This window comes from Ammospiza caudacuta, chromosome 13, assembly GCF_027887145.1.
Source record: "Ammospiza caudacuta isolate bAmmCau1 chromosome 13, bAmmCau1.pri, whole genome shotgun sequence".
NCBI classification, from domain to species: Eukaryota; Metazoa; Chordata; class Aves; order Passeriformes; family Passerellidae; genus Ammospiza; species Ammospiza caudacuta.
Window position 1 is genome coordinate 18,533,968 of NC_080605.1, and position 13,553 is coordinate 18,547,520.

Sequence of the window (13,553 nt, forward strand, 5' to 3'; positions counted from 1 at the left end):
AGATCACAAAGCATTTAAAATGCAGAGGCTGTGAAAAATGATCCAAAAGTAAAAACTGAAAATGCGTCCAAAATTATTATGGTCAATTTCACATATTTGAAAGGGGTTTTTTTGTTTTTTTTTTTTTTCCAAACTATGATTGAATTCTTTTTGTAGTTTCACCAGGGAGGTGGAAGAATATTACGTGCTCAGAAAAAATATAGAATAAGCTGAAAGAAACACTTTCAGTCAAGAAATAACGCAGTGCCTACGAGCCAGCATTATGGCAGTAAGACAATGACAATAATAAAGCCTGTTTAGGTGACTCACAGCTATAATTTCTGCTTTGCATCTTGTTTACACCATCAAATCCTTGTCATACCATGATAATGCTTTATATTTATTTGATGTCTTTCATCTAAATGGCTTTCCAAGGGTTTCATGTGTTGTTGCTTGGTTTGCAGCTTACACCTAACCCATTACTTTAATGCAGATATTTTTGTAGTGAAATAGAGCTGCTGTTTGTGTCCACACAGCAAAGGCTGTGCACAGTCTTAGAAGTAAAATACCTTTAAAATCTGCAGAAGAGATTAGGGAGATGTAGCACCAAGCTTGCTTTGACCAAGTTTGCTTCGACCACACCATTTTCCATTCAGTTGCTGCAGTGGAGTGTTTGGCATAAATTGATTTTGCTCAGGTGCAGTTTTGCAGCCCTTGGGGAGCCCAGATCAGCAGGGCAGCACCCTGAAGCCTAAGGATGGGAGGAAGGTGTAGGATCAGCAGCTCTTTGGTCACTGCAAAAATACAATTTCCTCCTTGTGGTGCCCCTACCTCAAGCACCAGTGACTTGGGTTATCCTTCTCTGGCAAACTGGGCTCTGTGTCCCACTGAATTCCACCTGAAATGCTCATTTCTGACATCTATGGGACTCTCGTTCCTGATTGATCCAGAATGAAGACCTTTGTGACCACTCTGAAAATTCATTTGTGCTTGGAGATGTTCCAGGTACAGAGCTATGGAAAATGCTTTGTTTCCTTGGCAAATAAATCCTGGAAGCTCAGGTGCATTTGTACTGAATGGCAGCATGCAAAGGAAAAGGCAAAAAGAGCAAGCAGGTTGAAAGAGATTCTATAACTTGTCATCACATTATCAAGAAATTAGACAAAATATGATCACAAAGGCAGTGGGCTTCAGTGGAGGGAGATAATTGCAATAATAAAATTTCTCTGTGGAATTTCTAACACAGACATATGAATTAATACATCCCATTATTTCCATCTTTTATGATAGATAGGAGAGGAAACAAACACGTGATAGCAGCACAGAACACCTTCCACTGGAATATCACCCTGATAAATGCAAACTGACACAGAGTTTTAATTTGTTTATTCTTGATTGGGAGTCACAGTGTGCAGAATCTTAATGAGCCATTGGGTGCTAATCACCCACCCCAGGCACGTTTCTCTTGCTTTGTGTTTGCTGCTTGTGGCAGCTCTTTATTTGGGTGCCAGTGCCCCACTCTGAGAGTTTTTTAAGGTGCTGTTTGTGCTCAGGCGCTGCTGGACAGGAGACATTCAGATGCACTGAAGTTCATCTCTTCATCCACTCTGAGAAGTCAGTAAACAGAATTTTATTCACTACAGAAGCTTTAAATGAGGCTGTGAGATAAGAATCTGATTTTCACAGGGTCTGGGTACCCCTCCCAGCAATGTCTGGGGCTGGGGTCGGTGCCCGGATTCTCAGGTGATGACATTTTGCACAGTGATCTCTCTGTGTGGTGGGAATCTGACAAGGCTGGTTTGTCCTGGGACCATCCAGAGGAATTTCCTGCCCCTCGGAGCTGCCAGTGCCCTGTCCCATCAGCTCAGTACAGAGCTCAGTGTGGAGAACTTGGCTCAGTGTCACCTCCTGGCTCCAGCAGGAAACAAATTCAGCTTGGAAGATCCTGGGAAGGGAGGAGCAGTCTGTAGGACTGAGACTCCTCTGCTCAGGCACAGCTGGTTTGAACATTTCTGCTCTCCCTGCCATCCCTGCACTGATCCTGTGCTGTCAAGAACAAAAGCTGCTCCTTGTCACTCTCCATGGCCTGTGGGACCAGGCTGGTGACACCTCACAAGAATCCCAGTGTCCTTATCTGCTCCCCATCAGTCCACCATGGTGGCAAACATTGCTGGCTTGTTCCATTTTCCAGCCTATTTATGCACCCTCACAAGCCTCACTCTCTTCCTCTACATCCATCACTTTATTCCCTCAAAATCTTCCAGTTCCCCATTAACTGCTGTTCACTCAGTGTTTCCTTCTAAATTTCTATCAGTCCATTTTCTGTGTATTTTGCCACAAGATTTTGGACACAGAAATAGAAGAGCTGCCTCTTTTTTCTCCCTTCTATTCTAAAACTTTAAAAATGACAGAATTGCTAAAATCTCTGGGCTGTATGGATGATAAGCACAAAAAATGGCAGCATGGCACATCACAGAGCAGGTTAACCTCACATTTCACTCAGAAGCAGCAAATTCACACAGCTTCTTCAGCAAACCCACTCTGGCCCAGGGTATTCTCCTTCTAAGTTATTAGTGTTCAAATGGGTGCAAATGATAGCAGCTTAAATAAAGTACTGAATTCATCTCCTTTATTCTTAATTTATAGTGGTGCTTAGGGGATGTGCAGATATTTAAAATGAGTAAAATCAATTAACTTGTGATCCAATTATTTGTGTTAGCCACTGTGGGGTTTTATTTTAGAGCACTGGTTCAGACTTTCCCAGTTAAGCTTTGAGAATATAAACCTTTCACTGTGAAATATGAGAAACCTGTGGTTATTTTTCTCCGTTTCCTAATCTAATTCCTATTTTTGCCCTTTCTTAGTCTTTAAATTCCCTTTTTTACTTTTGTTTTTGAAAGGGACTCAGTATAAGTGTAACAGATTTTTCTAAGTTGTGGGAGGTTTATTCCTTAAATAAAGGTGACTGAACAGACAAAAGAGTTCACCTTCCAGATAAAATACACTGTATTTTTCTAGGCCACACAGTTTCACAGTAGATATGTGTCTTTTGCAATCACAAATCTGTGATTTATTACACTTTCCACATTATAAATTTAGAGTAGATCTCTGTGACAACCTCTGTGGTCTGATCATTCTGCCTTTCCATCCATCTTGAACAGGTTTCAGTCTGAAGTCCCAGACAGCTCCAAATATCTGTGTTTATATGGTTGTTTCCCAAATGTGAAGGACTCTGGGGCTGAGGGTACCACTGTGGCTGGAATCGTTTGGTTGGCACAGCCTTTCCCTGGGGATGTTGGCATTTCCTGACCTGCAGGAGTCAGAACTCAGCAGAACTCAGGTCTTTGTGCCCTTTCCCTCTGCAGCTCAAGCTACTGAGAGCTCCTCCTAAACAAGGGGAAAACAGGTAGGCAGAAAAAAAGCCAATCCCAGCTGAGATGTCCTTGATTTAGACATCCTTAGCCTGAAATTCCATATTTTTTGAACTAGACCATAGCAATCTTTTCCATCACAGTCTGGCACTGGTGGGGTAAATATAACAAATTTTTTGCACAGATTTCACAATATTGTATCTGAATAAAACAGCCATATCTTTTAATATCTTACCCTCACAGTTCCCAAGGTGAGCTAGGAAAGGAGTACTGAACTCTTAATTGAATCAGACTGGAGGATTAAGGAAAAGATTTTTTTCCCAAGGATCAATATGAATTAGGAGCAGATGCCTGGTCAAATCTAAGGGTTAGATTCTTTACTATTAGGCTCCTTGAAGTCTGGTCACCTTTTTATGCAGCTGAAGGGAAATTGCTGGGTGCTGAACACTTGTGGGGGAAAATTCTGACCCTTATGGTTCTGTGTCTCATATTATGCATGGTCAAGTTGGGAAAATATGAAATAATATAAAAATATCAATCAGTCTAATTGGTTGTTTTCAATCAGAGTAAAGGGTATCCAAGTCTGCTTGACAGTGAAAACATTTGGCTGAGCTGGAACACAATCTTGGTAATCACTCTTCTGTTATTTCCAAGATTCTTAATAGAGTTTTCCTTTTAATTTGTTTCAAAGCAAGTGAAAATATTGTTGTATTATCATTTAGAGTTAATTAAACTGAAAATGAGCTTAATGAACTGTCTGAAACAAAGCTCAATCACAACCTGTTACATATTAACCATCAAAATCAAAAGAATCTTTAAATGCTTTGTTAGATACACCAAGGAAGATAGAAATAGCCAGTTATTAATGTCATCCTTTTATGAAATCAGGTTGGAAAGCTTGAACTGAATGCCTGCACTCAAATTATACAGAAAAATTGACAAAGGGGTTTGGGAAGATAAATTAAATCTATTGGAAAAAGAAGAAAAACAAAGATAACAACACAGGGGAAGACATTGTCATCTTTTCTTTATTTTCATATGAGGAAATCCACTTTACCTACTATTTGTCCAGACTGGGAAATCTATATATTAATAAACACCACTTTCTGTATTATTTCCCCAAACTCTTCTGCAGTGTTATGACTTGTGTAAAATAGAGGAAAAGACATTTAGTTTATTCAGGTCTTGGAGCCACTTGGGTGACTCTTGCCCTTGAGTGATGCTTTGTCACCAACGATGCAGCTTTTAAGGAGCACACGTACAGCAAAACCAATTTGTGTCATTAAAGTTTGTAATTTTGGACTTTTGAAGGCTTTAATCCCTAGAAATGCTAAGATTTCCTAATGATCTGTAATGGCAGTGCTGATGTTCAGCACTTCTCAGGATTAGGTCTGTTATCAGCCTGGTTTATCCACCTCCAAAGCAGGTATTATCTTATCACTCTCACATACAGTGCTTTTAGCACGTCAGCCTCAAGCACTTGAAAGGTGAGGAGTGTTATTAAGTTTGACCCTTGCAAGCTTTTCCAATGGTTTGCTTAATGTTTTTTTTCCTACATAAATAAGAATGATGGAGAATAAACTAGAATTTTCTTACAGGGTTGAATCGTTCAGCAACTCATTTCACAAGGTGATAAAGAAATCCTTCCACTGCAAAAAGAAAGCAGCACTGACTTTTAGTTATGCAGACAAAGTGGTAGCGTGAGGTCCAATTATTTCTGAGTGTCTTAGAGCAAGGCCTCAAAAAAATGTTCTGGGAATGGTTTTAGTGAGACCTGTTTTGTGTCTTGATAACAATGCAGTGAAAAATGAATGGGTGTGGGGGACAATTCATGAAAAAAGAGGAGTATGAAATGCAAAACTGGATTTATTTGTAAATAAAAGTGGATTTGGAGGCAAAAGTGGTCTGAACAAGGCAGGTTCCTCTTCCCTCAGTTCCCTTTCTGGGAATACATGCAGCTATGCAGCACTGCAGTCTCTTCATGCTTCACCTTCAGTAATATGGGCTGAACTGTCTTCTTGTGATCAGAACCTTCCCAAGCTCCATTCCCATCACATCGCTGCTTATCTGCCATCTATTCATGGAGAGCAGCTGAAATGTGCTGCCTCATATTTCATAAAGTGAGAATGCATTATTTAAAGTTTCGGTCGAGGATTCCATCTTCCTCCTGCTGGGGTAAATAATTAATGCTGCCTTGGATATTTTGTGTGTGTGTGTAGTCATTAAGTGGAAATAGTAACTATTTCCTCTGTGTTTTTGTTTTTTTTTCCAGTTCCAGGCCACAGTGAAGGAGGGGGTCACAGGTGTAATAGTGAATTTAACCGTGGGTGACCGTGACGACCCCGCCACGGGGGCGTGGAGAGCTGTGTACTCCATCATCAATGGGAACCCAGGGCAGAGCTTTGAGATCCACACCAACCCCCAGACTAACGAGGGAATGCTCTCTGTTGTCAAGGTAAGAACAATCCCATCCTTCCCTGTATTTCTGCTGTCAGGTTCATCCCCTGGGTTCACTGCACAAAGCAAGGCACAGCAGGGATGGGTTATTAGGAGATATAAAATTGGCTGCCAGCCCTTGTCCAAACCATGTGTGTAACCCCTTCTTCTGTCACAGTAACCTTATTTTTTAGTCACAAGGACTGCCTGGTCCTAACTGTTGTGCTTAAATAACAGCCAGGGTTGCTGTAAGCATCACAATTAATAGTGAGATTTGACAACAAAGTTTTGTTTGTTGCTGGAGGTACAATTAGAATTCAAGAGCCCCATTTTGTTCTCACTCAGAGAACACATGCAAGTAGCAGGGAAGAAAGGGGAGTGGATTCAGACTGAGTCCGCAGTTCTGAAGTGAATTTATCCCACATTTCTAAAATCTCATAGAAAAATTTATTGCCTGTCTTTGTATGAAGACAATCCTATGTCTCAAACATAAAAAATAAAAAAATATGAAGAAAATAGCCCTGTTTGCTGCCTGTGCCAGAACGTTCTCTTTTTGGCTTCAGAAGAGGCATTGTCAGTTCTTAAGACAAGTGCATGTATTTGTCTTTGGTTTCAAGACAAGAGTTGAGAAAGCAGCTTGTGTTATTGTCATGAGTGTGACTCATTTGTTTGTTAAATACATGTTGCATATAAGTAAACATGTATAGATGAGCTGTGTCTATGAGGTATGGCAACAAAATGAGAGCTCTTGGACAGGGGGATGTCTCCATGGGTTTTTAAGTCCATTATTTATTATCTCCAATGCCCTTTAGAACAGAGTGTGTGTAATCCTGAACTCCCACCAGGTGCAGGGAATGTCCTTGTCCCTTTCTGGCTAATTCTGCTGTCTGAAGTTTTGCCGTGGGCTAAAGGAAACAGCATTCAGCATTGTCTCTAACCTTTGCCCTCTAATCTTCTTCTTTGCAGCCTTTAGACTACGAGATTTCAGCCTTCCACACGCTGCTGATCAAAGTGGAGAACGAAGACCCGCTGATCCCAGACATCACCTACGGGCCCAGCTCCACAGCCACGGTGCAGATCACCGTGGAGGACGTCAACGAGGGCCCCGTGTTCCACCCCAACCCCATGGCAGTGACCAAGCAGGAGAACATCCCCGTGGGCAGCGTGGTGCTCACGGTGAACGCCACCGACCCCGACACGCTGCAGCACCAGACCATCAGGTGGGAGCAGTGCCTCTGGTGTTTGTGGGCAGGGAGGAATGGTCAATCTGACTCCAGGTGCCCAGAAAGCTAATTTATTATTTTATGGTACTATATTATGTTAAAGAATACTAAACTATACTAAAGAATACAGAAAGGAGACTTATACAATGCTAAAAAGATAATAATGAAAAACTCATTACTCTTTCCAGAGTCCCAACGCAGCTTGGCACTGACTGGCCAGAGTCAAAACAATTCACATGAAACCAATGAAACAATCACCTGTGGGTAAACAATCTCCCAAGCAGCAAAGCACAGGAGAAGCAAAACAGATAATTATTGTTTTCATTTTTCTCTGAGGCTTCTCAGCTTCCCAGGAGCAATATCCTGAGCAAAGGGATTTTTCCAGAAAATGTGAATGCCACAGTGCCCCCTTATTTTCATCCTCCACTAACTGGGAATGTGCCCAAGAATTTGCCTGCCAGTGCAGAATTATGTTTAACTTAGTAAGAAGTTGCAATTTACGTTTTGTCCTGCAATTAGAGATTCAGTTTGTTGAAGACACAGGAAACAATAATTTTCCACTCCGTGAAGTTCCTAGAGTAGAACAATCAAGTGCCACAAGGAATAGACTTGACATTGCACTCTTTCAAAATTACTTTTAACCTGCTTAGTTTATTACTCTTCCTTCATGACAGCCAGGGAAGATATATAAAAGTTTAAAATGTCTATAGAAGTGATGCATCTGTTTTACACAGGGTTTAAATCAGTTTATGATCATTTATAGTATCCCTCAGTAAAATAATGACCGTCCATCTGCTTTCAAGAGCTGAGAAAATATTTCCCAGTGAAAGACTGAAGCTAAAGGAAGCTAAGGCTTGGCCCTGATAAATGGAAATAAATTATTATTTCTGTGCTGTAATAATACAATCCCACACTTGTGCCATGTCATAGGGACAAACTTGGGTATTACATGGTATCATCTTATATTTTGATCGACCTAATTTGTTCCTTTGGCTTCAGATTCTATGAAAAATGAAAAACAACAACCACTTTGTTCTCTAAAACTAAATTGGCTTTCCAGACAGCTTTTGTCAGCATTTGAGAATTACAGGTTAGGCACTACCACTAAAACCTACAGCTGTGTTTAATTTTTCATTTCTCCTTGTAAGTATCATTTCCCCCAGGTGTCAGTGTATATAAAAGGGGATAAACTCCTCGTGAGAACGACTTCAAAGCTGCAGCTGAACAATGGCTCTGTCAATCCAGGCCATAGGCAGAGCTCTCTCTGCTGTCACAGGGTTATTTAGCAGTGATTGTGCAATCCTTGCAGAAGGTTTGACACGTGTCCTGCTCCACAATAAAGCAAGCTGCTGATCTTGGAGATGTTCTCTGTCAGCAGCAAGTCTTGGGGAAAATATCACTGCAAAGGACTCGCGTTTGAATGATGAGGAGGTGAATTTAAGCATATTTGAGGAAGGAGGAAAAAGGCAAGGCAGATAATTAAAAGTTTCAATTCTCTGCATCAAAGATAACATTGTTAATAACATTAATAGTTCAGTTTTTCTCCTTCAACTTCTATCATAGAAATACTAGTTTATCTGCAGAATGATTCTTAGCACATAATTTCCCTTGTTTTCTAAATGGATTTATTTATGGAATAATTCCTTAATCTTAAGTTTAGCTTTTATTCCAAAGACCTCTTATTTCACACACAAAAATTTGTGTCTATGGATGGAATTTCTGTTTGTCAGACCCTCAGCAGCTTTGCTCAGAACCTGGCTTGTGCAGGTATTTATTTCCTCTGGGTTTTGGACTGAGTTCAAGAAATGAATTTATTGGTGCTCTCCATAATTTATGTATTTTCATGGGAGATGGGAAAACTAACATTCATTATCATAACACCTGATTATGTGAGAGAAAAGCAATGAAAATGTAAGGATTTCATTACCAAAGCCAACAATCCAGGAGCTATTACCCAAAATTTTCCTCTTGACCTGCTGATTTTGCTGAATTTCTCCAAACTACTTTGACCCTGAATTTAAAGGGCACCCAGTGAGTCACTGAATACTCTTCAATTTGCTTTAAGGGTGGTGTAAACAGTTAAGAAACATAAACATGTTTTACAGTGCACTACACCTGGTGCCAAGGAACCCCCAAATCTTGACCAACTCATAAGATAAAGAGAATTTTCCCAGAAGATTTTCTATATCTGCATAGCAAACAGGGAAGGCTTATAGCCAAAAGCAAGATTTTTTTTTTTTTTCCTTTTATGTGCAGAAAAGAAGAGCAGAATTAAGCTAGCCTGGGCTGAGAATGAGGAATGATCATGGAAAGGGAAATGGTTGTGTAAGTTAGAGGAAAATAATGCAAATGTCATGGAAATCTGGGAAATGGTAGAATGCATCAGGAAAAGGCTAATTTGAATAGGACCTGTCAGTCCTATTGCTAAAATAACATGAAAGCATAAAACAGCATTTTTAAAAGATGTTTTAATGCTGACAGGTGTTGAAACACCTGGGTGCCAGCAGTGAAAAAGGCAGACTTGGGATGAGAACAGCATCTGCAATTAAGGACAGGGTGAAATTCCATGTATAAAAGCCAAAACCACTCACTGTTGGGCTCTGGCTGAAATGTTTATCTCCAATTCCCACAGACAGGTGTGTGTTCAGAGTCTGGGACAATGTGCAGGACTTTTATAGAGCACTGATTCCAAATTTGTAGAATCCAATGATAATGGATAATAACAATAATTCCAATAATTTGTGGAATCCAATTCCAATAATTGTGCTGTCAGTCCTTGCTATGACTACATGGTAAAATAAAGGCCAAGCAGGATCAGCACAGGCTCCTAAATGAGTCTGGGGTTTAATTGATTATTAATAATCATGAGTGAAGCATGTTTTGTCTGTAAGAAGCAATGAATGTCAGATTTGTGTGTGTGAATTGTGTACATCACCCCCAACAAAGTACAAATCTCTTCAAAATGGGCAGACCAGCAGAGAATTGGTAATGTTGGTGGGCTTTTGGTTCTTTTTTCAGCCTGTTACAACTGAAATATATCCAATTGCAGGGATATTTTTAGTTAATTTTCTGTATAGAACTTGTAGAAGGAGCTGCTGATTATTTGTAATCAGGAAATTTAGTTACTCTACTAGATATAACATGATAAATGCATTTCAAGACCAACAAAAAAGAGTAGAGAAAGCATTTTTGCCATTGTCTGCAACTAGATTGAATTTATTCTTTGAACAATGCAGATCTGAATCAGAATCGAATTACTTATCTCTGAAAAACGAGGCTCACTTTGTAAAATTTCCTGAAGACAGCTGTACTTTTGAAGCAATTTTCCTTCTTATTCTTCAGCTTCAAGTGTTTTTGCAGGCTGAGGAAGAATTTCATTAGAAAGCTGAAACAAGCTGGCAAAAAATGTGTTTCAGTGAGAAAAATAAGGCCCCAAATGGCTGAGCTGTGGCTGTGGCTGTTGGTCTGCACACCAATGGCAGAACTTGCATCGGCACTAAAATTCCCTTTCCATTGGCACTGAAATTCCAGAGGAACTCCAGGCAGATGTGAGAGCATCATCCTGGAAATAAGAGGTGGAAATCAGTGTTTGTTCCACTCTCCTTGCTCCCAGAAAGAAAAAGAACCTTTTTTTCAAGGTTCTTTTGTTCAAGCTGGGTCACATTTCTCACATCCATTGACCTTTCTTTTTTCCGTTTTTTCCTTCTTTTTTAAGCATTTAAATCTCTCTCCAGTTTCCATCTTTTCTATTAAAAAAATGAAAGAAATCCAGCAGGCCCCATTTTAATTATAACCCAACAATTTATTAATAGAACAGTAATGAAGTTTCTGAAATTTGATTTCTTAATCAGGGACCATTGTTATTTTTGTGCCAGATTTGAGAGTTTAATTTTGGGTACTTCTTCCCAACCTCTGAAATTTTAATCAGAAGTTTTTAAGTGTACATGTCAATGAGAAGTTAAAGGCCAAATTTAATAACATTTTCTACCTTGGGAAATTAAAAGAAGAACCTCGCTCTGAAACCCATTATTAACAGTAGATCTTAATTAAACACAGTTATGGTTCTCAATATTTGACTGTGTGACGAGATTGGTTTCAGTATTTTTCCCTTTTTAGGATTCAACAAGTGCAGAATATTCAACAGTTAAACTTTTAACTACGTGTAAATAAGTTGTTTACTGCAGTGTATTTGTAATTTTTAATTAGAGCAGTGTTGTTTTCTGGCTTCGTGGCTTATCATGGCAATATATTTTTATTACCTACTGTGCTCTTGGATTTTAAATTATTTATGTAAACATATTGTTTATTCTCAGTAAGCAATGTGACTCAATGCTTCAGAAATATCTTCATAAGAAAACTTTATTACAGCTCTAAAGCATATCTAATTCATTAAGTAGAATTAAAATGCAGCATTTGAAGCTGGAGAACTTAGAACCCAAAACTGCATCGAGTTTCATGGGCACATGAAAGGCTGCAGAGATATCTGAAGCTCTGTATGCAAATAAGATATATATTTATGTATAATATTTATTTATAATATTTATAGCAAGCTGCCCCACATAGTACAGGTGGCTCCTGGAAGCACAGGGACAATGTTTCCACATCTGGAAATAGGAGCAAAGTCATTTATTATTGTCAGCATTTCCAGATAACAGCAACTGCTCTGTCTGGGAGGGGATAAACTCTGTTTTTCTTAATATAAATTGCATTTTTCTGTGCTGCAAACTAAGCATTAATGAGGTTTCATGCTGGAGCATCAGAGCAGGGGAAGGAGGAGGCTGAGCCCAACTGAATTAAGGGTGATTGTGGTTTTTGCTGCCTTGGAGGAGTTGTAGTGAGTCTCTTTGTAAAGTCCCCAGTGAAAGGATGAGAGAAGAGAGAATCTTCATTTAACCAGAGGAGGTTCAGATTAGGCACTGGAAAAAATGAAAAATTCACTGCAAGGGTGGTGAGGTATCAGAATAATCTGCTCAGGGAGGTGGTGCAGACAGGTCTGGAAGTGTCAAAGTGTGTCTGGATGTGGAAATGCACTTTATGAGTTGGATCTTGGTTTGCAGCTGGATCTCAAAGGTCTCTTGCAGCCTGGATGATTCTGTGCATGGTTTGTGTTCTCACCAAGAACCTCTGGGTCATGCACTGGCCAATGCCTTTGGGAACAGGAGATTTTGCTGTTCTGTTTTAGATGAGATCATCCCGACTTTGGGGTTGGTGCTATGGAGCTGGTGGGAATCAGTGGAAATGTTGTAACCTCTGATCGATGGCAGCCATGATCTTCATCCAAAAAAATGTATAAATAAAATAAAATGGCTGCCTGAAATGCTATAAAACAGTGCTGAAACTACACTGAAATGGATTCATAGCTCTGTAAACTTCTCCTAAAACTCAAGTGGTTGAGAAAACTAAGGAGAATTTTCTGGGAAAAGTGAGTTTTATTCTGCTCCTTTCCTTGCCTGCCGATCCCCACCCTTCCACACAGAGAATGCAAAAGCCATGAATCACAAAGACAATTCAAAAAGCCTTTTTCGTGTCTCTTGCCAGGATTTTTCCAGAAATCCTGAACCCCCTGTGAACAAGGATGACGCTTCACATCACATTGCTCACAGCCACTTAAGGGATCAATTTTGCATACTTTGTTGCACATCAAGCCTTTTTAAAGCACTTTTGTTGCTGGTGGAGGTCAATAAATTTGCTTTTTTGGGATACACTCCAATCACTTCCAGAAGTACTCCATAATGAGAGAGGGATAGGAAGACTTAAAGAGTGAATGCTTAGGAAGCAACACACTTAGTCATGGTTAAATATGTCTCCTAGAGTCTGAAGGACTTGTCTTTGATTCCTAACAACAGGAGATTTGTTTTCCTTGTGCAGACAGGAGAATAGCTCCATTGTTACAAATGAATGGCTGAGCCATGCTCTCAGCATGCAGCAGCAGAGTTTTTCACTGTAAGTTATACCCAGGAGCATCTCCAGTTGGCTCTGCAGTTTTTATTGATGGCCTGCCTGAACCCAGCCACTGGGAATTTGTAGCGCATCTCTGGATCTGAAGTTGCTGTGTTTTGAGCAGTGTACACTGTTTTTCTCTTCCTTTCTCTTTTTTAAGTTAGATGGAAAGGCAGGGAGAGACAGAATCTGCTTGAAGCAATGAAAGGTTTTTTCACTTCTGTCTTTGTGAACTCTGAAGCACAGAAACTCCAGCTCTGGAGAGCTGTGGGTATGGGGGTGTCCAGCTAACAATGCCAGAAAAGGAGATTTAATCAGCTCTGAGAGGATGGAATTGGGCAGTTCCCTCACCCACTGCTGTAATTGCAGGTTCTCAGTGGCCGCTGGCTCAAGTGCATTTTACACAGAAATCTTTTTTCTGACACTGTTCCTTGAAGGTGTTAACACTATCTGAGTGGGTAATTATTGTCATGTTTGTATTTTGCTATCATAGAACTAATACCTGAAGGAAAAAATTGTAAAACTTGCATTGGATTTCTTTTTTTTTTTTTTGGCAGTTTGACCAAACTGACTTCCACTTTTCATTTAAATTTAAATGGCCCCT

At 39.9% G+C, this 13,553-nt stretch overlaps 1 protein-coding gene across 2 annotated transcripts in view; it reads left to right on the forward strand.

Annotated features, from left to right (window-relative positions):
• Window positions 1–13,553, forward strand: part of CDH13 (cadherin 13) — a 441,187-nt gene that overhangs the window by 387,852 nt on the left and 39,782 nt on the right. For both annotated transcript variants that reach the window (XM_058813426.1, XM_058813425.1), the window contains exons 9-10: window positions 5,623–5,805; window positions 6,753–7,006. In XM_058813426.1, the coding sequence (XP_058669409.1) occupies window positions 5,623–5,805; window positions 6,753–7,006 (437 nt within the window). The remainder of the gene's footprint in view (window positions 1–5,622; window positions 5,806–6,752; window positions 7,007–13,553) is intronic.